This window comes from Oncorhynchus nerka, linkage group LG27 (genome assembly GCF_034236695.1).
Source record: "Oncorhynchus nerka isolate Pitt River linkage group LG27, Oner_Uvic_2.0, whole genome shotgun sequence".
NCBI lineage: Eukaryota > Metazoa > Chordata > Actinopteri > Salmoniformes > Salmonidae > Oncorhynchus > Oncorhynchus nerka.
This window is the reverse complement of record NC_088422.1, coordinates 31,588,437-31,615,066: the sequence shown is the minus strand read 5'-3', so window position 1 is coordinate 31,615,066 and position 26,630 is coordinate 31,588,437. Positions and strand designations below refer to the sequence as shown.

The window sequence follows — 26,630 nt, the reverse complement described above, 5'->3', positions numbered from 1 at the left end:
GATTGTAAACTGACCCTAGACCTGTGCCTAGTGTCGATTAAAAGACTGCGTAATTCACGTTACAATGGCACCAGCACAACTGTCCAATCACGGTAGGTCTTTCATTTATTGACGCAAATCCTTACCAATCAGATAGGTTGTGGGAGAGTATGGGCGGTAACAATGGTTGATGAGGAAGTTTATTGTTCAACAATGAAACAAGTCAAAACAAGAAGAGAGATGCTGTGAAAAGCAAGTATTGCAGTCAGTGGATAGCCGTTGTATTAGTATTTTACCTTTCTATGACATAGCAGAGTATAATTTGATTGTAGAATAAAATATTATACGATGGTCCTTGCGAAACGTCTGAGTTTGTTTTGGGGGGTACGTTAGCAAGTTCTTGGTGACATTTAATCTTTAACTTGTTATAGTAGCTAGATACCCAGTAACGTTAGGTTAGTAAGGACAAACACATGCGTGCATTAATTGACCCTGGTAGCTATATAAGGTCGGCTACATTATTCAGACTATCCTTGGCATAGTCACGGTGTGGCCTACGTACGTGGACGGTGTTGTACAGTGAACTGGGGAGGCGTGTCAAGTGTTACGACATAATCAGCTAGAGTCGACGAGCTACCGTTTGGTGAGTCAGTCTCTTGAAGTGAGAACAAAGTCGTTGTGATATCTTAAAACCTGCAAAACTAGTATTTTTGTAAAAGCTTAAAGCTTTGAAAATGTCTTTGGCTGACCAAAGTCAGCAGTGGTATCCCACAAGCGTACAGGTGACCGTGTTCCAAGCCAGGAATTTGAGGATCAAAGGAAAGAATGGAACCAACGATGCCTATGCCATCATGCAGGTGGCCAAAGACAAGTTTTCTACCTCGGTTGCCGAGAAATGTGTCGCACCGGTATGGAAGGAAGAGGCAACGTTTGACCTGCCACTGTTCCACCATGGCAATGCTGAACGCTGCACACTATACATCATAGTAATGCACAGAGCTCTGGTGGGACTGGACAAGCTCCTGGGACGAGCTGTGATCAACCTACTTGATCTACACGATAACAGCGCCCGCAAAAAGACCGAGTAAGTAACTCATGTTGATTGAAGCAAAAAGATCTGACTGTGTGGAGTCATGGAGCTGGTGGGAAAGCAATCTGATTATGTTGAGTCAAGACAGTGAATAGCCTACTTGAGTTGATATCTGAACCCAGCCTAATTATTAACCTAGCTGTTTGAGGAATTCCCTCTAAAAAGAGTGGAAGTAGTTGGGAAATTCCAGCTCATTAGTGTTAACTGTGAAGCCTACTGTATCTCTGGCATTCACAGCTGGATCAGGTAATGCTTATGGTCGGGCCATATCTCATTAAGAGGAATATTGACCAGTGTCTACATTCCTGACATTCCCCATGTTCCTACAATGTTATTTAAAGCAGAGGGTTAATCACACCATCACACTGACATGTTGTTGAGCTGGGATCCATGGATGACATTCACAACAATTATGGGATAGGCCCATCATAATGGGTGTAACGAGCTTCACAACAAAACATGGTAAACCATGAATAATTCAAGAAAAATGTACACACCCTTGCCTTATGTAATAGTGTTAATTTAAAAGCCACTGTTTTCTAGACCGAAGGACACTGATTTTAATATTTAAGACTGCTGGCTGGCTTTTGAATTGTAGGCTATTTGTCAATTGCTGTTGTTGAGGGTAGTGAGTGACTACTAGTCATATGGTTGTATCTTCCTGTGTAAAATGTTCTCTGTTTAGGCTGCCACACGGGCAGCATTTGTACTGTACTTCCATTACCTAATTCACTTGCTTGTTATACATTCATATCTGGAGCCTTATCTAGATTTGACTAAATCGGTTTGTATAGTTTTTGATGACAAAGTTCTCTCTACTAGTCTTTACTTTCCTTCTCACTTGCCTTTTCTTGCTCCTTCTCTCCAACACAAAAAGGGTATTGGATGTTGCTGTTTGTTTCCCCTAGCAGTGCATGGTGTTATATTACTGACCTACTTTAGTGTAATGCTGGGGCAGCAGGGTAGAGCGTTGGACTAGTAACCGGAAGGTTGCAAGTTCAAATCCCCGAGCTGACAAGGTACAAATCTGTCGTTCTGCCCCTGAACAGGCAGTTAACCCACTGTTCCTAGGCCGTCATTGAAAATAAGAATTTGTTCTTAACTGACTTGCCTAGTTAAATAAAGGTAAAAATAAACATTAAATGCTGATAGGTCAGGGTTTGATGTTGAAGTAAGGCACTAGGATCTCCTGCATGGGAGCTTTTTGTCCTCTCTCACAATGTAGTAGAATATTTTCTCAGCATGAGACAAAGTTAAATGATCTGACACCAAATAACACACCATGTTACTGATCATGTTCTGGGTATGGCTCTGAACATGCGCCATCACTGTTCTTAGGCCTATTAGTTGAAAGAGCAAGTTCCAACTTGGATATACAAAAATGTGGAGGCACTACTGACAACGGTATTGGCCTATGTTTGGTGTGTCCTTATCCACATTGGAAATTGGCTTAGCTGTAGGCCTGTTTCATGTTCATGAGATGTCTAAAATATAATTAGGCTATTTATCAACACCAACTTCATCATGAAATGGTCCTATGTAATTGTGTGCGTGACTCAAGAGGTTTACTCTTTATTTTTTTAAATTTAAAAACATATATTTTCTGTATTTCTCTCAAAGGCACACAACCGATCTTCTGTCAATAAACAAATCCATACTGTTTAGTCTGTCATGTTAGTCATTGGTAGTCTTGGTATTTGGAAATAGCCACGGGATGTTTTTCAAAACTGTCAATACCATTGACACTTTCTTTGCAGTTTTTCAATACATTTTCATAGTTGTAGTTACTTAAGTAAATACCTGCAGTTAACTTGTGCAATATGTTAGGAATACGTCTTCATTTGACCTGTCACATTATTTTACATTTTGAAGCTTACCACAGTTCCCTAGAACATTTGAGCCAGTCACATGTTTGTAAATGGCACATCAGGAGAAAGCGGGACCAGGTGAATCCAGCTGTGTAGACTGGGGTCGCTTTTTATATTCAAAGTCAAGTTTTCCTTCACAGAAAATACATTGGTGTAACACATTTGGCAGAAAATGGCTTCATTTTAATCAGATGACAACAAAGAGCAATGCCATTTGGCTGGCAGCCTCACAAGTAAATGAGTTTACAAAGAAACAGAAAGGTCTTTTGGCAAAAACTATGCATGGCCATCATATTTCTAATGTTTATCATAGAAAGAATGTAGCCAGCTACATTTCCTAATGTCTTGCTTAGTTTCTCACATTTTACCAGAGAAGTATGCGGCTACACCGAGTAAAGTAGTTACAAATCAGTCCAAGCGCTGTCTGCTGATAGAATGCCTGTGAATTCTCACCTGAGAATATTAGTCTGATGATGAGCAGACATGAGACAGAAGTATTTTTAGGTCTGTGTTTGCTAAATGCAGCAAGATATATATTTCTTATGCATTTTTTGGGGGATTTAATGCAACCCTTAAGTTTAACTTGTTACTAATCTAAGTGGATTAGTTAAGGTGACTCTCATTGGCCTGTTTGTTCCTCCCCCCTCTACTCAGAGCAGGCAGGCCCATTGCCCTAGTGACTCCAGACTCCACACAGGGTATAAGCATGCTGCTCCAGAGCCAATACTGTTCTTTCTTCAGACTAGCATCTATCAACTTTTATTTGCACAACGTCTCTCGTTCATATTCGCTTAACTCGCCAACAATGATATTCGGTAGCTCGTGTGTATGTACAGTACCAGTCAAAAGTTTGGACATACCTACTCATTCAAGGGTTTTTATTTTTTACTGTTTTCTACATTGTAGAATAATAGTGAAGACTTAACTATGAAATAACATTTACATTACATTTAAGTCATTTAGCAGACGCTCTTATCCAGAGCGACTTACAAATTGGTGCATTCACCTTATGACCTCCAGTGGAACAGTAGTGCATCTAAATCTTTTCAGGGGGAGGGGGGGTGAGAGGGATTACTTTATCCTATCCTAGGTATTCCTTAAAGAGGTGGGGTTTCAGGTGTCTCCGGAAGGTGGTGATTGACTCCGCTGTCCTGGCGTCGTGAGGGAGTTTGTTCCACCATTGGGGCCAGAGCAGCGAACAGTTTTGACTGGGCTGAGCGGGAACTGTACTTCCTCAGTGGTAGGGAGGCGAGCAGGCCAGAGGTGGATGAACGCAGTGCCCTTGTTTGGGTGTAGGGCCTGATCAGAGCCTGGAGGTACTGAGGTGCCGTTCCCCTCACAGCTCCGTAGGCAAGCACCATGGTCTTGTAGCGGATGCGAGCTTCAACTGGAAGCCAGTGGAGGGAGCGGAGGAGCGGGGTGACGTGAGAGAACTTGGGAAGGTTGAACACCAGACGGGCTGCGGCGTTCTGGATGAGTTGTAGGGGTTTAATGGCACAGGCAGGGAGCCCAGCCAACAGCGAGTTGCAGTAATCCAGACGGGAGATGACAAGTGCCTGGATTAGGACCTGCGCCGCTTCCTGTGTGAGGCAGGGTCGTACTCTGCGGATGTTGTAGAGCATGAACCTACAGGAACGGGCCACCGCCTTGATGTTAGTTGAGAACGACAGGGTGTTGTCCAGGATCACGCCAAGGTTCTTAGCGCTCTGGGCGGAGGACACAATGGAGTTGTCAACCGTGATGGCGAGATCATGGAACGGGCAGTCCTTCCCCGGGAGGAAGAGCAGCTCCGTCTTGCCGAGGTTCAGCTTGAGGTGGTGATCCGTCATCCACACGGATATGTCTGCCAGACATGCAGAGATGCGATTCGCCACCTGGTCATCAGAAGGGGGAAAGGAGAAGATTAATTGTGTGTCGTCTGCATAGCAATGATAGGAGAGACCATGTGAGGTTATGACAGAGCCAAGTGACTACATGGAATCATGTAGTAAGTGCCTTGATGGCAGCTTTGCACACTCTTGCCATTCTCTCAACCAGCTTCATGAGGAAGTCACCTGAAATGCATTTCAATTAACAGGTTTGTTCAAAGTTAATTTGTCGAATGTCTTTCCTTAATGTGTCAGTTGTGACCAAGGTAGGGGTGGTATACAGAAAATAGCCCTATTTGGTTAAAGACCAAGTCCATATTATGGCAAGAACCGCTCCAATATGCAAAGATAAACGACAGTACATAATGACTGACCATGTCTTAAAGTAAATCTGGAAAATGTCAAGAACTTTGAAAGTTTCTTCAAGTGCAGTTGTAAAAACCATCAAGCGCTATGATGAAACTGGCTCTCATAAGGACGACCCTACTCTGCTGCAGAGGATAAGTTCATTAGAGTTACCAGCCTCAGAAATTGCAGCCCAAATAAATGCTTCATAGCATTCTGCAGCGATACGCCATCCCATCTGGTTTGCGCTTAGTGGGACTATCAATTGTTTTTCAACAGGACAATGATCAATCACACCTCCAGGCTGTGTAAGGGCTATTTGACCAAGAAGGAGAGTGATGGAGTGCTGCATCAGATGACCTGGCCTCCATAATCACCTGACCTCAACCCAATTGAGATGGTTTGGGATCAGTTGGACCGCAGAGTGAAGGAAAAGCAGCTAACAAGTGCTCAGCATATGTGGGAACTCCTTCAAGACTGTTGGAAAAGCATTCCAGGTGAAGCTGGTTGAGAATGCCAAGAGTTTTCAAACTGTCATCAATGCAAAGAGTGGCTACTTTGAAGAATCTCAAATATAAAATCTATTTTAATTTATACAACACTTTTTTTTTTTTTTTTTACATGATTCCACATGTGTGTGTTTGTAGTTTTGATGTCTTAACTATTATTCTACAATGTAGAAAATAGTAAAAGTAAAGACAAAGCCTGTGTCCAAACTTTTGACTGGTACTGAATGTGTATAACTTGATGAGCTGGATTGCATGTCTTTGCTATTTTTGTTTGCATTTGTTAGCATATTTAGCTACCAGCCTTATTGGAAATGTGATTTACTTGTGCTAATTTTATTACTATTCTGGTAATAGATGCTCAATTGGCATTTTTGAGTTTACATTTAACATTTACATTTAAGTCATTTAGCAGACGCTCTTATCCAGAGCGACTTACAAATTGGTGCGTTCACCTTAAGACATCCAGTGGAACAGCCACTTTACAATAGTGCATCTAAATCTTTTAAGGGGGGAGGGGGTGAGAAGGATTACTTTATCCTATCCTAGGTATTCCTGAAAGAGGTGGGGTTTCAGGTGTCTCCGGAAGGTGGTGATTGACTCCGCTGTCCTGGCGTCGTGAGGGAGTTTGTTCCACCATTGGGGGGCCAGAGCAGCGAACAGTTTTGACTGGGCTGCGCGGGAACTGTACTTCCTCAGTGGTAGGGAGGCGAGCAGGCCAGAGGTGGATGAACGCAGTGCCCTTGTTTGGGTGTAGGGCCTGATCAGAGCCTGGAGGTACTGAGGTGCCGTTCCCCTCACAGCTCCGTAGGCAAGCACCATGGTCTTGTAGCGGATGCGAGCTTCAATTGGAAGCCAGTGGAGAGAGCGGAGGAGCGGGGTGACGTGAGAGAACTTGGGAAGGTTGAACACCAGACGGGCTGCGGCGTTCTGGATGAGTTGTAGGGGTTTAATGGCACAGGCAGGGAGCCCAGCCAACAGCGAGTTGCAGTAATCCAGACGGGAGATGACAAGTGCCTGGATTAGGACCTGCGCCGCTTCCTGTGTGAGGCAGGGTCGTACGCTGCGGATGTTGTAGAGCATGAACCTACAAGAACGGGCCACCGCCTTGATGTTAGTTGAGAACGACAGGGTGTTGAGTTCTTTGGCACCCCCTTGTGTACCAACCCGGTAATACCGTATATCACAGGATGAGAGAAGGACAGTATGACTGTATCAATCGGGATACTGCCCAACCCTAATCATTAGATTGTGACATGTTAATCATTGTACTTCAGAGAAGTCTGTGCCTCTACCACTTTCTCAGAGAGAACCGGTCCAACAGGACAGACCACCACTCCTCTATTAGGGCCAGGGTTTTCTATTTCTCTGTAAACACTATCACATGTATCTTGTCAACTCGTTGTTCCTTTTAAACTCATAACATCCCTTCACTGATGTGTTCAGTCCAACTAGTACTACATAAACAGAAGTTGGTAGTTGCTGTTTTACTTGGCATGGCCCATTTTGGGAAGAAGATTCATGCTTGGAGAAGTTTTAGCACAGCTTTCATTAGCCTACAGTTTAGGAGTCCTGTAGTGCTCTGCTGAGCTTTATGGAAGGTGGGCTAGGTTTTCTCCCATGCATGTTTCCTGACTTTTCCTGCAGGATCATGTCTGGTCATGTTTGTTTTAGTACACCAGTAACCGGGTAATGTTGCACTGATCTTTTACATGAACCACATAGACTGTCTGATTTTTTAAAATAACAGCTACTCTTTGTTTAGCTGTGCATGGTCACTACAAATGACCAACTAACCTGTACCCCCCCGCACATTGACTCTGTACCCTCTGTATATAGCCTAGTTATACATTCACAGTATTAGGCAAGACTGCCTTCTCTTGTGCACCAGACGCATGGAATAATCTATGATCCATGCTTCATCTAGATAATTAAAAATATTGATGAGAGTCTGTTACAGAGGAGTGTAAATGCTTTTGTTTTTAGGCTGGATCATGTATGTTTTATCTATTGCATCGATTGTTGCTGCTGCCTTGGCCAGGTCTCCCTTGAAAAAGACTTTGGTTCTCAATGGGATTTTCTTAAATTTATTTAACTTCTTTCTGATTTGATTTTTACTTTAGTTTATTTAGTAAATATTTTCTTAACCAACAATGCAGTTCAAGAAATCAAGTTAAGGGCTTGTAAAGTAAGCATTTCACGCTAAGGTCTAAAACTGTTGTATTCGGCGCTTGTGACAAAATTGATTTGATCACTTGATTGATCACTTTTGCCCAGCAAAGTACAGAACTTCAGCTGAATGCATCCTAAATGTAGGCACATAGGCTAATGATCTACCATGAGTAAAATGTGACCAGCTGCTGTCTTTTGTTTTCCTTGAACCTTTTCCTGCTTATGGATGGATGGATGGATGGATGATGTCATCAGGGAAGAATGTGTGTACTGCTCACTAGAGCCCCAACTTATCTATCACAACTCTGACCCTGTGAATGCTTTCCTGGTCTCAGCTGACCTTAACCTGGAGGTTCAGTGATTACACTGGATTTAACCAGGGAGTTTTAGCCTCTATTGGCTGCCTTTTTTATAAGCCAGTCCAAAAAATGTTTACTTCCATTTTATATGATAACTTAATTAAATATGCGAAAAGACTAGGGGCATACTGCAAGTCACTGAATATGCTAAACAAATAAAAGCTTATTGCAAGAGACTTGCACTAAACTTGCTCCAGGATGGATTGGATGTGTTTCTCTGGTCTTGGAAAGGTGAGAACTCACCTGGGGGACAGTCTGTGAAGCTATACTTTGCGTTACCTGTCTACTAATTTACCAACAAATCTAGCAGTGCTTTTGTTCAGTGCAGTCTCTGCAATCACAGAGACTCAGTGTGACAGGGCATACTAATTGCTTGTTTTGTCATGGTTATGGAAAAGGCTCTCAAACACTTCTGCCTTTCCCTTGTTCTGAGTAGGCATAAACAATGTGCTCAACAGGGAGGAGATGAGGGCAGAGGCAGAACAAAGGAGTAATTGTCTGCTTTATCTGTTTGGCCCAGTGGTTGCTGGAACAGGGTGCATGCCAGTCAATGGCATGTATGTGTCTGGTCTTCACTTAAGAGACATGTATACACAAAGCAAAGGACACTTATTTGAACTGCAATTCGTTTACAGCCTATTTACGTCAACACTAGAGGAGCTAGATCTTCTAGGTCCTGACCTCAAACTGTTAGAAATGTCATAGGTCTGTCCTTTTTTTTATAGTTCCGCAATTTTTATCATATGTTTGACCACAATTTCTGTATATCTGATTTCCTGGCAAATCGTGATGTTGTTGAAAAGGTTTTACCTAGGGGCTAGGCTAATTCAAATGTCACTGGTTGCGTAATAAACAATTCCGGTCATATTTGACCTTCAGTAGTTTTAATTAATTGAACAGGAGGATCTAATCTTGTTATTTCTCTGACTGTCTCATTTTCAGTTGGTACAAACTGCTGGATAAGAATGGGAAGGAGGACAAGGTCAGAGGGGAAGTGATGATGGACATCCATTTCATGAGAAACAACTTAACAGCCAGCATGTTTGACCTTTCTATGCAAGACAAACCACGCTCCCGCATCGGAAAGCTCAAGGACAAAGTGCGTGGGAAAAAAAAGGACAGCTTCTCTGACTCGGCCTCTGCAATAGTGCCCTCTTTCAGCCAGGTAGTCACTGACAGCGAGGGAGAGGCTGACTCCCACTCAGTATGCCCAGAGTCCCCTGGGGCCAAGAAAAAATCCAAGCTCAAGTCCCTCTTTGCCCCTAAATCCAACCTGCAGCGCAATGTCTCCCAGTCCATGTCCACACTGGGCACTCTTCCAGAGAAGAACGCATCCCTCGGTGGCAGTCGCTCTTCTGGCCTCAATGTGGATTCTCCTGATGGTGAGCTCCTTCTATTCAGTTAAACATTTTGACTATCTGCTGACCTTTTCATATTTGAGTAATGATAATTGGCATATGCAGTAACCTCTTTCTATCTACAGTTAAAAAGAAGTTCAAGTTCCTGGGCCACAAGCGCACAGGCAGCAATGACAGCAAAGTGTCTACAGGACCTTTTTCTCTTCTGGGCAGATCCAAGCAGAAAGAAGACCCGAACAGCACGTGCATCAACGGCAATCATGTATATGCAGAGGAGGTAGAACCCATGTCTGGGTCCACCCTCAGCCTTAACAGCTCTGGTCAGGGCTCAGTGGAGGATGTACGAAGCCACAGGCAACCATCTGACGCCGCCGTAGACTCTCTCAAGGGCGCCCCTGTCAACACCTACAGAAAGGAGTCTGCAGATAGGGATAGGGCTCTGCTGGAGCAAAGGCGCCTTCAGGAAGAGGGAGAGAAGAGGCAGGCTGAGGAGAAGAGACATAATGAGGAGAAACAAAGAGTGCAGCTCAAGGTACTGCAGGAGGAGGAACGCAAGAAACAGGAGGAGCAGGAGAGAAGGTTCCAGGAGGATGAGGCAAGGAGGAATAAGCAGCAGGAAGAGGAAGAGGACCGGAAGCGGCTAGCGGAAGAAAGAAGGCGGCTGAAGGCGGGTGAGCTTCAGAGGCTGGGGGAGGAGCAGAGGCAGCAGGAGGAGGCCAAGAAGGCAGAGGAGCAGAAACAACAGGAGGAGGCCTCTGTGACTGAGAGGCTGTCCTCTCTGTTTGGTATGATCAGGAAGAAGGAGGAGAAGAAGGAAGAGCTGCAGCAGAGTGTCGCCAATGAGGTGAGGCACAACCCGTCTCCCAGTCACAGCACCAGAGATTTGGAGGTCCCTGTTCCTGCCCCTCGCCATGCTGCCAACCCACTCAAGGATATTCTCCTCAGTCCAGACCCTCCAATCCCATTTGAGGAGAGCCTGGTGGACCACCAGAAGGGTGTTTGCGGCACCAACACCCCGAGCGCTGCAGTCTTCAACTCCAACCGCACTGCCAAGGTGTCTGCAGTCAAGCCCAGGTAGGTGTCAGTCTTGTTCTCATGCACTTACAGCTCTTTTCTAACTTGAGATCTGAATAAGTATGTCCAAACATTGCTCAAATCTCCCACCAATGCATGATTTTAATAGTACAGATCTCAAGTTAGGATTTGGCCTTCTATCTGCTGTGAGTTTTGATGTCAGCCTACTAATGTAATGTAGGCCTACCTGATGTTCTGCCGGAACACAATGGTAAGTGGGGCTACTATATACACAATGTATTTCACTACTGATCTGGTAACACTAACCAATAACCTTTTTCTGTCTCTGTAGTTTTCATGTTATTTTTAAATATTTAGTGGTGGAATTTTTGACCTCAGAGCCAGCACATGCAAATGATTACAATGACTGCCTTGGTAGCCTTTATCACCCATTTTCCAAACTGTCACTACTGAACTACTGCATTCTTATAACTCTCTTAAAATATATTTTTTTCATGGAAATTACTGTATATTGTCCAGATTGAACAGCTGTGGTGCGGTTTTCCTCGCTTGATATGATATACAACTGAAGTTAGTAGTTTATTATTCTCAGTTGCAATTGGTTGTCTGGTGACTTTAGTGATCAAATGGTGGTTTGGTTCAGGATGAACTAATCTGTACACCAGACCATGTCTCCAATCTATGCTGGCTGCAATTAGTTTCATCTCTTTGTTCCTCTTGATTGTCTTAAGGCTCTTAAAAGCCTGAAAGGAATTCCATTTGGCGCGTGATGGACCTGTTTGGCCGGTGTGCTGATTGGTCTGTAGTGTGGAACCTGTGTGTGTGTCTGAAACGGGATGGTATGGTGCAGAACAGGTTGGAAGTGATGACGTGCGCTCGCACAGGGTGACTAACTACACTGAAAATGTTTGCTGGGGAAAACAAGGCTTTGTTTTTCCACTCATCTATTTCTGTTTACTGGATTTATTTGAACCATTCTTTCCTAATGGTGAGTTGTCCACTCAATATAGCCCAATTCCTTTAAAGGAGGAAATACTTAGTTTCACTATAGCCTACTCTTATTTGAAATTCAGACATTCTAAATCTGGATTTGTTTACTAGCCTATGTTTTTGAGCTTTTTACAAGAATTATTAAATGGTCCATCCTAAAGTAAATGTATTATGTTTTCTATAACTACCTTTTTAAGTGTTTTTAAAAGAAAGGCAATTGTGGGCATTCCAATATTTCCAAATTGTTGAATTCCATCAAGACCTTACCAGGTGTGATGACGTAACCTTCTCCTTTCAAGAAAAGAATGTCAGAATGTTTGAGTGGGTCCCTGTTAATTTTCGCAGTTTCAGACAGGATAGGATATTTTTGTCATAACTGGATTGTTCTTTAATTTTGAAACAAATGAATACGAACATTTGAAATATCAGACAGAAAAGGCTCTGGGTATATACAATTATCATCATTAGGGCTCCAAATGAAGAACAAAGAATAGAAAAGAACCGAGACAGCCTGGAAAGAGCACACATTTTTCTGACATTCTTTTCTTGGAAGCATTTGGGGTGCATCATCACATGTGAAGATAAGATCTTGATGGAATGAAACACCACACAAAGATTAGGCTAACTCATGAGAGGTGTGTTGACTATTTCAGCTGTGCTGGGCATGCTCATAACTCTGGTATATTGTGACGGTCAGACACTGACCTCCAAGCATTGTTTTCACTCCTTGGCAGATTGGTGGAGTCTCTGAAGCAGCCTGAAACCCCCAACTCAGACTCCCATAGGCAACAATCTCCCTCCCTGTCCTGCACCGAATCCCCTCTCTCTAGCGTCCCTTCTGAGTCTCCTGATATGTTCTCCAACCTTCACTCCTCCCTGGCTCCACCTAAGACACGGAGGAGCACCTCTGAGTCCCCCTGCAGCAGCACTGAGAACCTGACTGCCATAGGATCTTCCCCTATCGGATCTGAGAGGAAGCGGCAAGCTCCTCTGTCCCCCAGCCCAATGGAACTGCATGGAAATCCCAATGCAGGCTCCAGAAGTGTGTCTGCTAATTGTGGCTCTCTTGTGTCAATTAAGGAGGTTGAGGCCAAAAGACCTCCTCTACCTCTTCCTGACTATGATCGCCTGTTCCCACAGAAGAGGCATGGAGTACAAGGACAGACTCAATGGGACCATATCATTGCAGAAGTGAATCAGAGACAGCAGGAATACACATCTCAGCTCATTGGAGAAGAGATGAGCGTTGATGGCCCAGGCCTCGACTCCCCAGCACCTCCACACAATGACAAATATTTGTACTTGAAGGAGAGGGCAGCAGAACGCCTTAACCAGCAACGGACACAAGTTCAGGAAGTTCAATCTTCATCTTGGAGGAGAGTGGGGCCCAACAGTTCGCCAGCGCTCATCCCCCCTCCCAAACCTGGAGCTGCAGCCCGCCCTAGACTAGTGATGGACTCAAACAAAAAGCAAGGCCAGAACACTGCACAGGCTAATCAATCTGTTGAAAGACACAACGCCTTCGTCTCCAAAGTCTTGGGCTCTACCATTCCTATGGCTCAAAGCAGCAACGTACCCTCAGTGAAACCTTGGGAAGATGCAAGGAAGGTGCCTAAAACATCAGTTGCTTTAGCCAGTGAAGGCCATTCTGTTCTCCCAATAGAAAAGCCTACTAGACTTACATTAACAGAAGTTTTGGTGTCAAGTTGTACAGATGAACGTAAAGGACTGCCGAACGCTCTCAAAGAGATCCCCGCAACCAAACCCAGACAAAGGTTAACCAGCAAAGAGCCAGTGAGACAAGTGGATCCTGAGCCAAAAGCAGCAGAGTCTACTACCAATGTACAGCAGGAGAACAGATCAGAAATGAGGGCAGCCTCCATAGACATGAGAGTGAGTAGTCCAGTCATGGCAAAGAATACTGAGGTAACTGCTAACAGTGAAAAGCAACCCTCACCTGACTCTGTAGAAGGCGACAATAACAAAAAACAACTGGAACGCTTTATGAAAGAGACATTTTCTGAACCTGACCCTTTTCCCATTGCGGAGGTCCTGCCTAAATACCCATGGGCTCAACCAGAGCAGAGCCACAGTGGAGATGACCTGTTCTCTGGAGGACCACAGAAAGGGGACAAGCTTGAAGAACTGGGAATGAAAACTGATGACTTGGTTAAACATTTTACGCCAAACAATTCAACAGATCCGTCCTCCAGCTGTAATGACAGTGACTCAGAAAAGCATCCAGAGGAAAAACCAGAAGAGCCCAGTCCTACTTCTCAAAGGGGATTTTCACAAAGGAAAAAGGAACGCGCAGACTTCGACTTCCCAGCACCTCCACTTACTGACAAATATTCCTACTTGCAGGAGAGGGCAGCAGAACGCCTAAACCAGCAACGGACACAAGTTCAGGAAGTTCAATCTTCATCTTGGAGGAGAGTGGGGCCCAACAGTTCACTAGCGCTTATCCCCCCTCCCAAACCCCGTAGACTAGAGGCCGACTCAAACAAAAAGCAAAGCCAGAGCATTGCACAGAATAATCCATCTGTTGAAAGACACAACACCTTTGTCTCCAAAGTCTTAGTCTCTACAAATCCTATGGCTCAGAGCAGAGATGTACCCTCAGTGAAACCTCGGGAAGATGCAAGGAAGGTGCTTAACACATCTGTTTCGTCAGCCAATGATGGCAAATCTGTTCTACGACTAGAAAAGCCTAATAGACCTACACCACAAGTTTTGGTGTCAAGTTCTACAGATGAACCTAAAGGACTGCCAAACACTCCCAAAGAGATCCCCTCAGCCAAACCCAGACAAAGTTTAGTCAGCAAAGAGCAAGCAGATCCTGAGCTAACATCAGCAGAGAATACCACTGTACAGCAGGAGAACAGATCCGAGATGAGGGCAGTCTCAACCCCGGACATCATGGAAAGTAGTCCAACGATGGCTAAAGCTACTGACTCTGTAGAAAGCGACATTCACAAAAAACAACTGGAACTCATTATGAAAGAGACGTTTGATGACCCTTTCCCCATTGCTGAGATCCTGCCTAAAGACCCATGGGCCCAACCAGAGCAGAGCCACAGTGGCGATGACTTGTTCTCTGTAGGACCACAGAAAGACGACAAGCTTGAACAGAGACTGACAACTGACGATTTGGTTAAGCTTTGTGTGCCAAACAACCCAACCGATCTGTTCTCCAGTTGTAATGACAGTGACCCAGAAAAACATCCAGAGGAAGAAAAACCAGAAGGGCCCAGTCCTGCTTTTCAAAGGTTATTTTCTCAAAGGAAAAATAAACGAGCAGCACCTCAGCCTCCAGCTAATTTGAGCAATAAAGGAGCCATGGGAAAAGGTGAGCTGGTTAAACAAGACCCTTCACCCAGAGAAAACGAAACAATCAGGTTAGCCACTACAGGATCTGTGAAACTTGAGCTGCAACCCAAAAATACTAGACAGAGAAATCTCTATAGTAGAGAAAAGGTAGAAACCCAAGCCAGGAAAGAGAAGTGGACAGCAGACCCTTTTACCTTCTCCCGCATGTCTTCTGACCTGACTTCTCCTGAGCCTCCCCAGTCAGTAGGTGAGCCCAAACCCCAGGCAGGGGCTGAGGGTAAGACCCTGCTACGGGCCTGGGTCTCAACCTCTGAGGCGCAGCCACTCACTGTTCTGAGTAGCAATGGAGATCGGCCAGACTTAACACCACTCAGGTGAGCCTGAACCCCTCTGAGGTCATAACCAGCCCTTAGCCCTTCAATGATTGTATGCATTTCACGGCATGGGGGATTTTCTTCTGTTCAATCAATCAATCAATTTATGTCTGTGTAATGGGCAATAAGCCTCAAGTCTAGTCTAACAATTGTGTATTTTGGAGAGATTTTAAGTGTCAAATGTCCAACATTGCTGGTACATTGGCTCAAAGGGAATTGTGTTCGTATTTTTGGTTTTGGTGTGAGCATGGGATATGCTATTGAGGTCTCTTTTTTTAAGTTTTTTGATATATATATATATATATATCTTGGGGAAAGTCTTGGTTGTCAGTGCACCTATTCTGATTCATGATGGCACATTGGGACAGTTTTTGTTTGTCATTTTCCCTGGTTTCTGTAACTGGAGTCTAACTGAAATAGACCTCTGTTCATTCCATTTCCAACTAATCTCTTGACTTCCGTGAACAATTGTTATGCTCCACCCTCTTAGTGTTTTCTTTAATCTTGTCTTTCCAGGCCTCACCCAGTGAAGCCCATGAGCTCCATGGAGAGCCATGCTCTCAACACCCCAGTGGTGAGGGAGATGAAGACCTATGACAGCTCACTGGGAAATATGAAGGTACTACATGTTCATATGTCTATTTACCTTTTGAAAGCAGTGATAGAATGCTAATATCTGTGACTCTGTTTGCTCCATCCTCAGGCACCAGGTAAGGTGGAGAGTGGGCCATACACCCAGCTGACCCAGGAGGAGCTGATTACCCTGGTGGTGAAGCAGCAGACGGAGCTCTCCAAGAAGGACTTCAAGATCGTTGAGTTGGAGGAGTACATAGACAACCTGCTGGTGCGTGTCATCGAGGAGAAGCCCAGCATCCTGCAAGGCCTCAACTCTCCCAAGCAGGCCCTGTAAGGTGTGAGGAGTGGGCCAGGGAACTGTAGGAGGGAAAGATTTAGGCTTCTACTCCAATATTCTGTTTAGTTTGTGTGGTTTTATATTGCTGTCACTGTGTTGGATCAAGAAATCTCTATGAAGGTCTTGTTTCCTTTGCTCATATGCACTTTTGTCTCCATGAGGAGTCAGGCTGAGATTCAATTTCCAGGTTTCTTTCAGAAACCGGGATGCATGCTGGAATCCAGCATGGGATGCATGCTGGAATGCTTTTTTTCTAGAACTAATTAATGAATCATTCCAGGCTACTATTATTTGACCAGCTTTTGCTCTTGTTATAACACTACGCTACTGGAATTCCTTTTAATACTAATTTACCGTATGCGCACATTTCTTGTCATTGGGTTGGTACTTTTTTAATCAACTTTTTAAATCGGTCTCCTCTTCAGGCAGAATAGAACTGGATGCCCTCGGTATGTTGATGTCCATGTCACTGATGAAATGTATCTGTCCAGGCCTTTGCACAGTGACTCCATGGTGCCTACAATTCAGTGGACTTTAATTAGCTACTTATACTTTGATATCTGCTCATCCCAAAGCCTTAACACAGCGCTTCAATAATAAGATGCTTGTGTTTTGTTTCATTCTTAAAACTTGATCTTCTTTCATTGTTTTCTAGGGTTATGTTTGTCATTCCTTTCTTTACATTATCATGACTTGCCTTGGTGCTGCTATACTACTTGGTGTAATCACAGGAGTTAATCTAATACTAAATAAAATGGATAATTATTGTGGGGCTAGGTACAAGTATCACACCTTAATCAGAAAGCCCATGTTGTGTGGTAGGAACATGTCGGATAAACAATGGTCTTAGTGTAGTTAGCGCATTATTCAACCTGTGATCGGATTCTCCTGGTTTCATTGGAAACTCTCATCAGTCAACATTCCTTACTTCAGTTTCTTGCATTAGTTACCTTATTACTTTAGTTGTTTAGCCTACCGTCCCCTTGTTACATTTTGAAGTCATGGATAAATGTGGTTAAGAGCGTTTGGCCAGTAACCGAAAGGTCACTGGTTCGAATCCCTCAAGGTGGAAAGAACTGATCATGAGCAAGGAGAGACCTGATTCACTTTTTAAAATGTATTTATTTTTATCTACTGCTGTTGAATCACTGATGTACCCACTGTGCATTTTCTTTCTATTGTAAAATATTTATGCAAATATAAGTGCAGACACCATGTCAAATATTTATGCAAGAGTAACTAAGAGTAACTTTGAGTAAGAGCTTCCAATATAATTACATTTTATATGGAAATTGAAAAAATGTACAACTTCATATTCATTTCCAGCACAACCCCAGCATCAACAAACAGTATGTGAAAATCGTGTTTCCTATGTTTTGTAGTAAAAATGAGAGCTAAGTGTTTCCAATTACATCAAACAATTAGTAGGCAATGCCAAATAATTGGTGCACAATGATGTCATTGGAAACCATCTTCCTCCATCTTTACTACAAAACATAGAAACGTGCCATTTTCACATGTTGATGTTGGGGAGCTGCTGGAGATGAGGAATATGAAGTTGAAATTTCAATTTTTAAGCATTATGAATGTTTCAAAATGAACCTTGTCCATGTTAGTTGTAATGCCTTTGGCACTTTGAAGTGCTTATTAAGCGGTAGGTTTTGACACTGACAATGGCCTTACAACTTGTGTAAGTCAATGTAAATGTAATGTAATCTACTCAATGCATCTTCTGCAACTATGCCTTCGTGTAATGTCATAGCAATAAGAAATCTTGTGAAATATTCACATGTCTATGATTGTGCCTTCAAGGGTTTTACACCTAAGAATTTACTTTTTGTGATTACTGTAAGTCTGGATTCCTTAAGAGCTTTTTGTTTATACTGCTTTTAAATTCAGAGTATTGTATACACTTTGATCGTTCCAATTGAAATAAAGTATAATGAATCTTAATGTTTTGTCATGTATGTTATTAAGAAAGCTTGAAGACTTCTAATAGCTGTAGGTCTTATGCTCCACTGACCTAGACATTTTTTAATTAACTGAGAAATGACTTGTGTATGTGCAGGGAATATATGTTTGGGGTCTGTTCAATAAATGCATTACTACCTTAATGTTTCTCACAGGTTATTAGTAAAAATATAAAATGTTGACTACACATTCTGAAGAATTAGGTAAAACTTCATCTCTATGATAACATTGTCTTGCCTGACCTTTAGAGCAGTGGTTCTCAAACTGTGGGGAGGACTGGGTGCGTGTTAAAATATAGAATTTAAGGAACTCAGTCCGGCTTTCAACTTACTCTTGAAAGTTGTAATCATCGAATTTTGAAATTGGGTAGTGCATCTGTTTTTGTCATGTCAGTCATTGCATACCTTAGTGCTATTTAGAACTAGCCCATGTCAGGTAACATTTTTACTAGGTTTCTTAACCAATAGATTTCATGTTTGAGTCACTCGTATCACATGACACATTATACATGGCAAAATGTATAGAATTGAAATTACATTTGCTTTAAAACGGCAACGTTTTCTCTGCACCCCATGACAATGTGTAGAACTACAGGAAATAAGCTTTAAACCTGCAAAATGTTTCATCTGCCTACAAGAGGGGTGTGAATCGTTTGTGTCATGAACAGCGCTTGTGCCCATAGAAAGATGTGGTGCACGCGGGATGTTGCCCTGCTCTCAAGTATATTGTAGTGTACTTTCAGACACGTAAAAAAACAAAAACAATAGGTGAGAAATCATGGTAATGTGGTCTCTGACCCACAGACAAGAATTCACAAATAACCACAAACCTGTGAATAGAGTGTCCCTCACCATCTCGAGAGCAATGGTCCAAACAAATGCATGTAGTGCAAGCTTTCTCATTAAATGTTGAAATTGTACAAACCAGACTGCAGACACTGACAAAACATTTACCTTCAAAAGTATGTGGACACCTCAAACATTTCATTCCAAAATCAAGGGCCTTAATATGGAGTTGGTCCCTCCTTTGATGCTGTAACAGCCTCCACTCTTCTGGGAAGGCTTTCCACTAGATGTTGGAACATTGCTGTGGGGACTTGCTTTCATTCAGCCACAATTGCATTGGTGAGGTTGGGCACTGATGTTCGGGGGTTAGGCCTGGCTCGCAGTCGGCGTTCCAATTCATCCCAAAAGTGTTCGATGGAGTTGAGGTCAGGGCTCTGTGCAGGCCAGTCAAGTTCTTCCACACCAATCTCGACTAACCATTTCTGTATGGACTTCCCTTTGTGCATGGGGACATTGTCATGCTGAAACAGGAAAGGCCTTCAACGAACTGTTGCCACAAAGTTGGAAGCACATAATTGTCTAGAATGTCATTGTATGCTGTAGCGTTAAGATTTCCCTTCAATGGAACTGAGGAGCCTAGCCCGAACCATGAACAGCCACAGACCATTATTCCTCCTCCACCAAACTTTACAGTTGGCGCTATGCATTGGGGCAGGTAACGCTCTTCTGGCATCTGCCTAACCCAGATTTGTCCATCGGATTGCCAGATGGTAAAGCGTGATTCATCACTCCAGAGAATGTGTTTCCACTGCTCCAGAGTACAATAGAGGCGAGCTTTGCACCACTCCAACTGACGCTTGGCATTGCTCATGGTGATCTTAGGCTGTGTGCTGCTGCCCGGCCATGGAAACACATTTCATGAAGCTCCTGACGAACAGTTTTTTTGTGCTGACGTTTGGAACTCGGTAGTGAGTTGCAACCTAGGACAGATGATTTTTATGCACTTCAGCACTCGGCGGTCTCATTCTGTGAGCTTGTGTGGCCTACCACTTCGTGGCTAAGCTGTTGTTGCTCCTAGACGTTTCCACTTCACAATAACATCACTTACAGTTGACCGGGGCAGCTCTAACAGGGCAGACACTTTACAAACTGAGTTGTTGGAAAGGTGGTTGAAAGTCACTGAGCTCTTCATTACTGGTCATTCTACTGCCAATGTTTGTCTATGGAGATTGCATGGCAGTGTGCTCGATTTTATATACCTTACAGCAACAGGTGTGGGCAAAATAGCTGAATCCACTAATTTGTAGGGGTATCCACTTACTTTTGCATATACAGTGTACACCATTGAAAACGCCATAACCAACCTGAGAGAAAAACAGGAGTCTTGAATGTGTATGTGATCATGGCAATAATTATTCTCCTCTTCAATCCTCTCTTTTTCAAATGTTCTTCAGGAGTCAACTCAAATGCCCATTTATTATTGAAACAGTTTGATGAACCAAAAAATGTAATTAATGTCATAATATATAAATTATGTTTGACTGCCCTTTCATACCAACTTCAGACTTGCTTTACCAGACAATAATCTGCATTTTAATAACTTGATTTGGGTGATGAATCCTAACCTATTTGTTTCTTTATATATTTAAATACAAAAATCACCACATCAATATGGGAAATAAAGAATCCATACTTCAAATTACATTTACAAAGATGTAACATGCATGATGCAACATGCATGATGCAACATCAACGCGGTCACATTAACCCAGAAATGAAAACTACTATACCGAGGAGTGTTTTAACCATGCAATTGATCAAAAATGGAAACCAGGTTAAATGGAATAAATTACAATCTTTCTCAAAATGACCAAATAATGTGTTTCATTTTGTGTTAGTGGTTGAGATGAAAGCTATCATCTTTGTCACCAAGCCAGGACTGTCAGTCACAGCCTTGAGGTTGTAGAATTCAAGTAAACACCAAACAAAGGACATATATTATTAAACCATCACTGTGTTTGTATCATGGGAATAACCTGAACAATAAAGAACATTCTTATTTAAAACAGCATATACAGTGGGGCAAAAAAGTATTTAGTCAGCCACCAATTGTGCAAGTTCTCCCACTTCAGATGAGAGGCCTGTAATTTTCATCATAGGTACACTTCAACTATGACAGACAAAATGAGAACAAAAACAATCCAGAGAATCACATTGTAGGATTTTTTATTAATTTATTTGCAAATTATGGTGGAAAATAAGTATTTGGTCACCTACAAACAAGCAAAATGTCTGGCTCTCACAGACCTGTAACTTCTTTAAGAGGCTCCTCTGTCCTCCACTCTTTACCTGTATTAATGGCACCTGTTTGAACTTGTTATCAGTATAAAAGACACCTGTCCACAACCTCAAACAGTCACACTCCAAACTCCACTATGGCCAAGACCAAAGAGCTGTCAAAGGACACCAGAAACAAAATTGTAGACCTGAACCAGGCTGGGAAGACTGAATCTGCAATAGGTAAGCAGCTTGGTTTGAAGAAATCAACTGTGGGAGAAATTATTAGGAAATGGAAGACATACAAGACCACTGATAATCTCCCTCGATCTGGGGCTCCACGCAAGATCTCACCCCGTGGGGTCAAAATGATCACAAGAACGGTGAGCAAAAATCCCAGAACCACACGGGAGGACCTAGTGAATGACCTGCAGAGACCAAAGGGGACCAAAGTAACAAAGCCTACCATCAGTAACACACTACGCCGCCAGGGACTCAAATCCTGCAGTGCCAGACATGTCCCCCTGCTTAAGCCAGTACATGTCCAGGCACGTCTGAAGTTTGCTAGAGAGAATTTGGATGATCCAGAAGAAGATTGGGAGAATATCATATGGTCAGATGAAACCAAAATATAACTTTTTGGTAAAAACTCAACTTGTCGTGTTTGGAGGACAAAGAATGCTGAGTTGCATCCAAAGAACACCATACCTACTGTGAAGCATGGGGGGTGGAAACATCATGCTTTGGGGCTGTTCTTCTGCAAAGGGACCAGGACGACTGATCCGTGTAAAGGAAAGAATGAATGGAACCATGTATCGTGAGATTTTGAGTAAAAACCTTCTTCCATCAGCAAGGGCATTGAAGATGAAACGTGGCTGGGTCTTTCAGCACGACAATGATCCCAAACACACCACCCGGGCAACGAAGGAGTGGCTTCGTAAGAAGCTTTTCAGGGTCCTGGAGTGGCCTAGCCAGTCTCCAGATCTCAACCCCATAGAGAATCTTGGGAGGGAGTTGAAAGTCCGTGTTGCCCAGCAACATCCCCTAAACATCACTGTTCTAGAGGAGATCTGCACCAAAATACCAGCAACCGTGTGTGAAAACCTTGTGAAGACTTACAGAAAACGTTTGACCTCTGTCATTGCCAACAAAGGGTATATAACAAAGTATTGAGATAAGTATTTGGTCAATAACAAAAGTTTATTTCCACCATAATTTGCAAATAAATTCATTGTAGGATTTTTAATGTGATTTTCTGGATTTTTTTTCTCATTTTGTCTGTCATAGTTGAAGTGTACCTATGATGAAAATGACAGGCCTCTCATCTTTTTAAGTGGGAGAACTTGCACAATTGGTGGCTGACTAAATACTTTTTTGCCCCACTGTACATACAGAAGATGTCCATATCTTGCTCGTCCATATCTTGCTCAACCAACTTCTGATATTTCCACATGTCTGAAAACTTCTAATGCAGTACGCATTTTTGCAGCAGCCTTGTTTGTGGCACAGTTTATTGCAATGAAAAACCACTTTATGTTCCAGGACCAAATACCTCAGGACATTCTCTGAACACATCCAGTGAAAGGTGGGATGAAGTGGTTCACAGCACCACGCTGTTTGTGGCACAGTTGTTGGCAGGGATGCCGATGCGGCGGTGGCAGGTGAACATCTTGCGCAGTTCGGCGCGAAAGCGGTCATGTAGCCAGGCGTACAGGAAAGGGTTACAGCAGGAGGAGCTCATAGCACACAGGTGGCACAGCAGTTGGATGAGCAGGAAGAAGCGCTTGTCAATCAGGTCAATGTCAATGTCCCGCAGCACGTTGAATACACTGATGGGCATCCAACACACGCCGAAGGCCGCCACCACCAAGGTGACCAGACGGAAGGTCTTACGCTTGCGGGTTCGCTGGGCCTCGGCCTGGCTCTTGGTGCGGTGGCCAGGCGCCACACAATTACGCAGCTTGACAGAGATACAGAGGTAAGAGATGCAGAGGGCAGAGAGAGGCAGGACGTAGGTCATGAAGAGTGTGCTGTAGGCGTAGGCCAACCTCTCTTTCTCTTTGCCCATCCAGAACTCCTCACAGATGGTGAAGCCCTCATTCTTGAACTCCACATGGTAAGTGTGGGCTACAGCCGGGGCCACAAGCCCACAGGAGAGCAGCCAGATCCCAGATAGGAGGTAGGTACACGCCAGCACTGAGATCCGCTTCTTCAGAGGGTGAACTGTGGCATAGTACCTAGGAACAGGAAGTAAAAGAGATCTACTTAACAGCTCATTTACAAGCATGAAAAAAAGTGTGATTTGGGTATGTTTTTTGCTTTTTGATCTGACAGTAATTGCACTGTGTCGCACTGATATCACATGCTTGTACTGTTGCTGTAGATTATTGGATTTATTGTTATTGACGTGAAGTGGAAATTAAATCATCTTCAACTGACTTGAGCTATAGAAGAGTCATATTATGGTGCTGAATAGAGCTGTTAAGAGTATTTTATGTTACAGACCTTGAATGTATACCTAATCATCATTCTGTTACAGCCGCAAATACTGAAACACCATGGAGGAAATGTCAATAGAGGATAAATGATCAAACCTGTGGCGGAAATTAAATGACGTAATAATAATAACAATTACATAGAAATGTAATAGCAATGCGTTCAATTCTACCCAAAATAAAAATGTTTTGTCTAGACTGACTTAGATGAAGGATAGTTAAAGCTACCTCGACCAAGGCTTACCTGTCAACACCAATAGCAGTGAGAGTAAAAACAGACACATAGACCGTTACTGGCTGGATGAGGTAAACCAGGTAGCACATGAACCTCCCAAACACCCAGCCGCGGGGGTTGAAGGCATAGGCCAAGGTGAAGGGGACACATGTGGCACACATCAGCATGTCGGAGAAGGCCAGGTTCCCTATGAAGAAGTTGGTGACATTGTGCATCTTGCGGGTGCGGCAGATGACGTAGAGCAACAGGTAGTTGCCGAATACCCCGATCAGCACCACCAGGGCATAGCAGGGGATGATGAGCAGCTTGAAGGACTGCGGCAGCTCCACCCCCACAAACTGAGGGCTGCGTTTGGACGAGGAGGAGTTCTGCAGCGCCACCTCAAAAACCTGACTGCTGGTGTTCCCCTCCATGCCAGCCACACACGGCCCAGGAGAGGCCAGATCTACAGCCCACCCACTGCCACTGCCCTCCATCTTAGTCGGTCAAGCACGTCACACTGTAGAAAGGGCCAGAGGTGCCTAGAGAGAAGATAGAAAAAGGAAGACTTAGCTTATCAGTCCACTTGTTTTTGTTGGGCTCAATGGATTCTGATGTTGTGTCAAGTCTATTGAAATTCTTCATATCCAAACTAAATAACAACCTAAAAGCCTGTTTCTATTATAGCACTGTGGTGACAGTGAACATATCTCTGAGAGGTCTGTGCTACCTGTATCCCTTGATTGGACTGATTGTTCTGGATGATACTAGCATCCACTGAATAACCGTTGGGTTGGAACAGTTGGGTTGGAATCTAATAATTCTCTTTGGCGCCTAGAGTGAATAAAACATGCATAAAATATATTTACACAGCACATCAACCAGCTGGCACATTTGGTTCCTTGGAAGATCTGGGAACATATATTTTTGGATCCACATTGGTTGTGGGAACGAAACCATGTTTCATGACCTGGATGGTCTTTTTTAAATGTTCTGAGAACAGAAGTGAAAATGTCTTTAATACTTTCATTGAATGTTTCAAGACTTTTAATAACACCGTATTTTGGGTTAACAATTTTTTTACTCCAAGCACAGATAGGACACATATATTTCCTTAGGCATTAATCATGCAAACACATTAATTTTTTTATTGTGCCATGGCATTAGTGAGATTCAAACCTATAATCTTGTGTCCTCTGTCCATGGAATTTGTCCACTGTGCTAATTTAATCTATTCAAACAGATCCCATTTCAAAGGAAACAAGCACTCATTAAGATCAGGTGTGGCCAATTAGTGGGCGAGGCCAACGCACCTGAACACACTTAACAAGATAGAGGGTAGAAAGAGTTGTTGCTGCTGAGAACGGAATGTACATGTTTTTAAATAACATTCTTAAACATTCTCTGATCGATACTAAAGTTCTCTTGTGGTTTTTATGGAAAGTTTTCTTAACGTTCTCGGAACAGTTTGAGAACATGACTTTAAATAGAACCATGGGGAAACCTGTAGAAAACGCTGAAGTAGTGAAATGTCCACAGAAGAACATTGTTTCTTAGCGTTCCCTGAACTATTTGAGAACGTTCCTAATGTGAAACCAGTTGGAGAACATTCCTAGAACATTACCAAAAGTTAAATGAAATGTAACCATGTTTGAGCTTTCAGGAAAAGTCCTGTTAAAGTAATGAAATACCAAGAAAATACAATTTCTTTGTCAAGTTCCTTAAATCTACTGAGAATGCTCCAAAGCCGCCAAGTAACTGTCCTGCATCATTCCCAGAAAGTTGTGGGAAGGTTGTATGCAAAATATCCATAGGAAAACCACGCTTTCACCAAGCTCTAAGAAACATGGTTCTCAGAGCATGTTGTGCTAGCTGGGGCAATGTCTTTAATCATTGAAATTATAGTAAATCATTCAGAAATCTATTCACTTTATACTATGAATTGTGCTGCAAATGAGCAGCACTCAGACAGTGACACATGAATGACACAGAAATATGCTCTTTAGTTCAACAAGCCTCTAAATGTGTAATCATATTTTGCTTGTTGATTTGTTGTTGTGACCTCATTTCAGCATTTTTTGCTAAAGGAGTCACAGGATCAATAGGGTATGACTCTATAGATGACTGCATTACATTCAGCATCTTACTGTGTTAGCAGTGGTTCAACAGAAACTCATGTTGAGAACAGGTACACAGATGGTATGAGTTGAGAAGTTGAACCATGTTCATGAGAGACACTGTGCCGGGTAGGGAGGCCAAACCACCAGAGCCAAAACGGTTTTACCCAATCACATCTACAATCTTGACTGTCTCTCAAACGCTTTTGAGACATGGATTAGTCATGCTTAAACAGGAAGCACACAGTGCAGTTGATGGACAGATGGATCCAATTTTAGCACTTACACTTACTGGGCACACACTGGTTGAATCAATGTCGTTTCCACATCATTTCAATGAAATGACGTTGAACCATTGTGGAATAGACGTTGAATTTACATCTGTGCCCAATGGGTAGTATGTGTCTTTCTCTATTTTGAATTCAGCCACATTATGCAGCAAAATAGGGTAATGGACTTTTGAGGTCCTCTTCAGATTGCAAAGCAATGGCTGTGCACCAACAAAATAAAATGTACTCATGACTCCCGCTGGTCAGGAAAATAGGTGGAACAGAGCTGTGAGTGTTTAGTCAGAGAACCCACCC

At 43.1% G+C, this 26,630-nt stretch overlaps 2 protein-coding genes across 3 annotated transcripts; one reads left to right on the top strand and one right to left on the bottom strand.

The window, feature by feature from the left end:
- Nucleotides 1-160: 160 nt before the first annotated feature.
- LOC115111596 (rab11 family-interacting protein 1-like) lies at nucleotides 161-18,140 on the top strand. Of its 2 annotated transcripts, XM_029637806.2 has the most exons (6): nucleotides 161-1,063; nucleotides 9,130-9,569; nucleotides 9,671-10,619; nucleotides 12,305-15,274; nucleotides 15,791-15,893; nucleotides 15,978-18,140. In XM_029637806.2, the coding sequence occupies exons 1-6, from the start codon at nucleotides 714-716 to the stop codon at nucleotides 16,182-16,184; spliced, it is 5,019 nt and encodes a 1,672-aa protein (XP_029493666.2). In that variant the 5' UTR covers nucleotides 161-713; the 3' UTR covers nucleotides 16,185-18,140. The 2 variants fall into 2 exon arrangements, with proteins under 2 accessions (XP_029493666.2, XP_029493668.2); XM_029637808.2 differs by lacking the exon at nucleotides 12,305-15,274.
- LOC115111038 (prolactin-releasing peptide receptor-like) lies at nucleotides 17,706-25,795 on the bottom strand. The gene is made up of 2 exons (XM_029636922.2): nucleotides 23,960-25,795; nucleotides 17,706-23,457 (listed from the first exon to the last, which is right to left on the bottom strand). The coding sequence occupies exons 1-2, from the start codon at nucleotides 24,424-24,426 to the stop codon at nucleotides 22,821-22,823; spliced, it is 1,104 nt and encodes a 367-aa protein (XP_029492782.2). The 5' UTR covers nucleotides 24,427-25,795; the 3' UTR covers nucleotides 17,706-22,820.
- Between the last annotated feature and the right edge of the window lie 835 nt (nucleotides 25,796-26,630).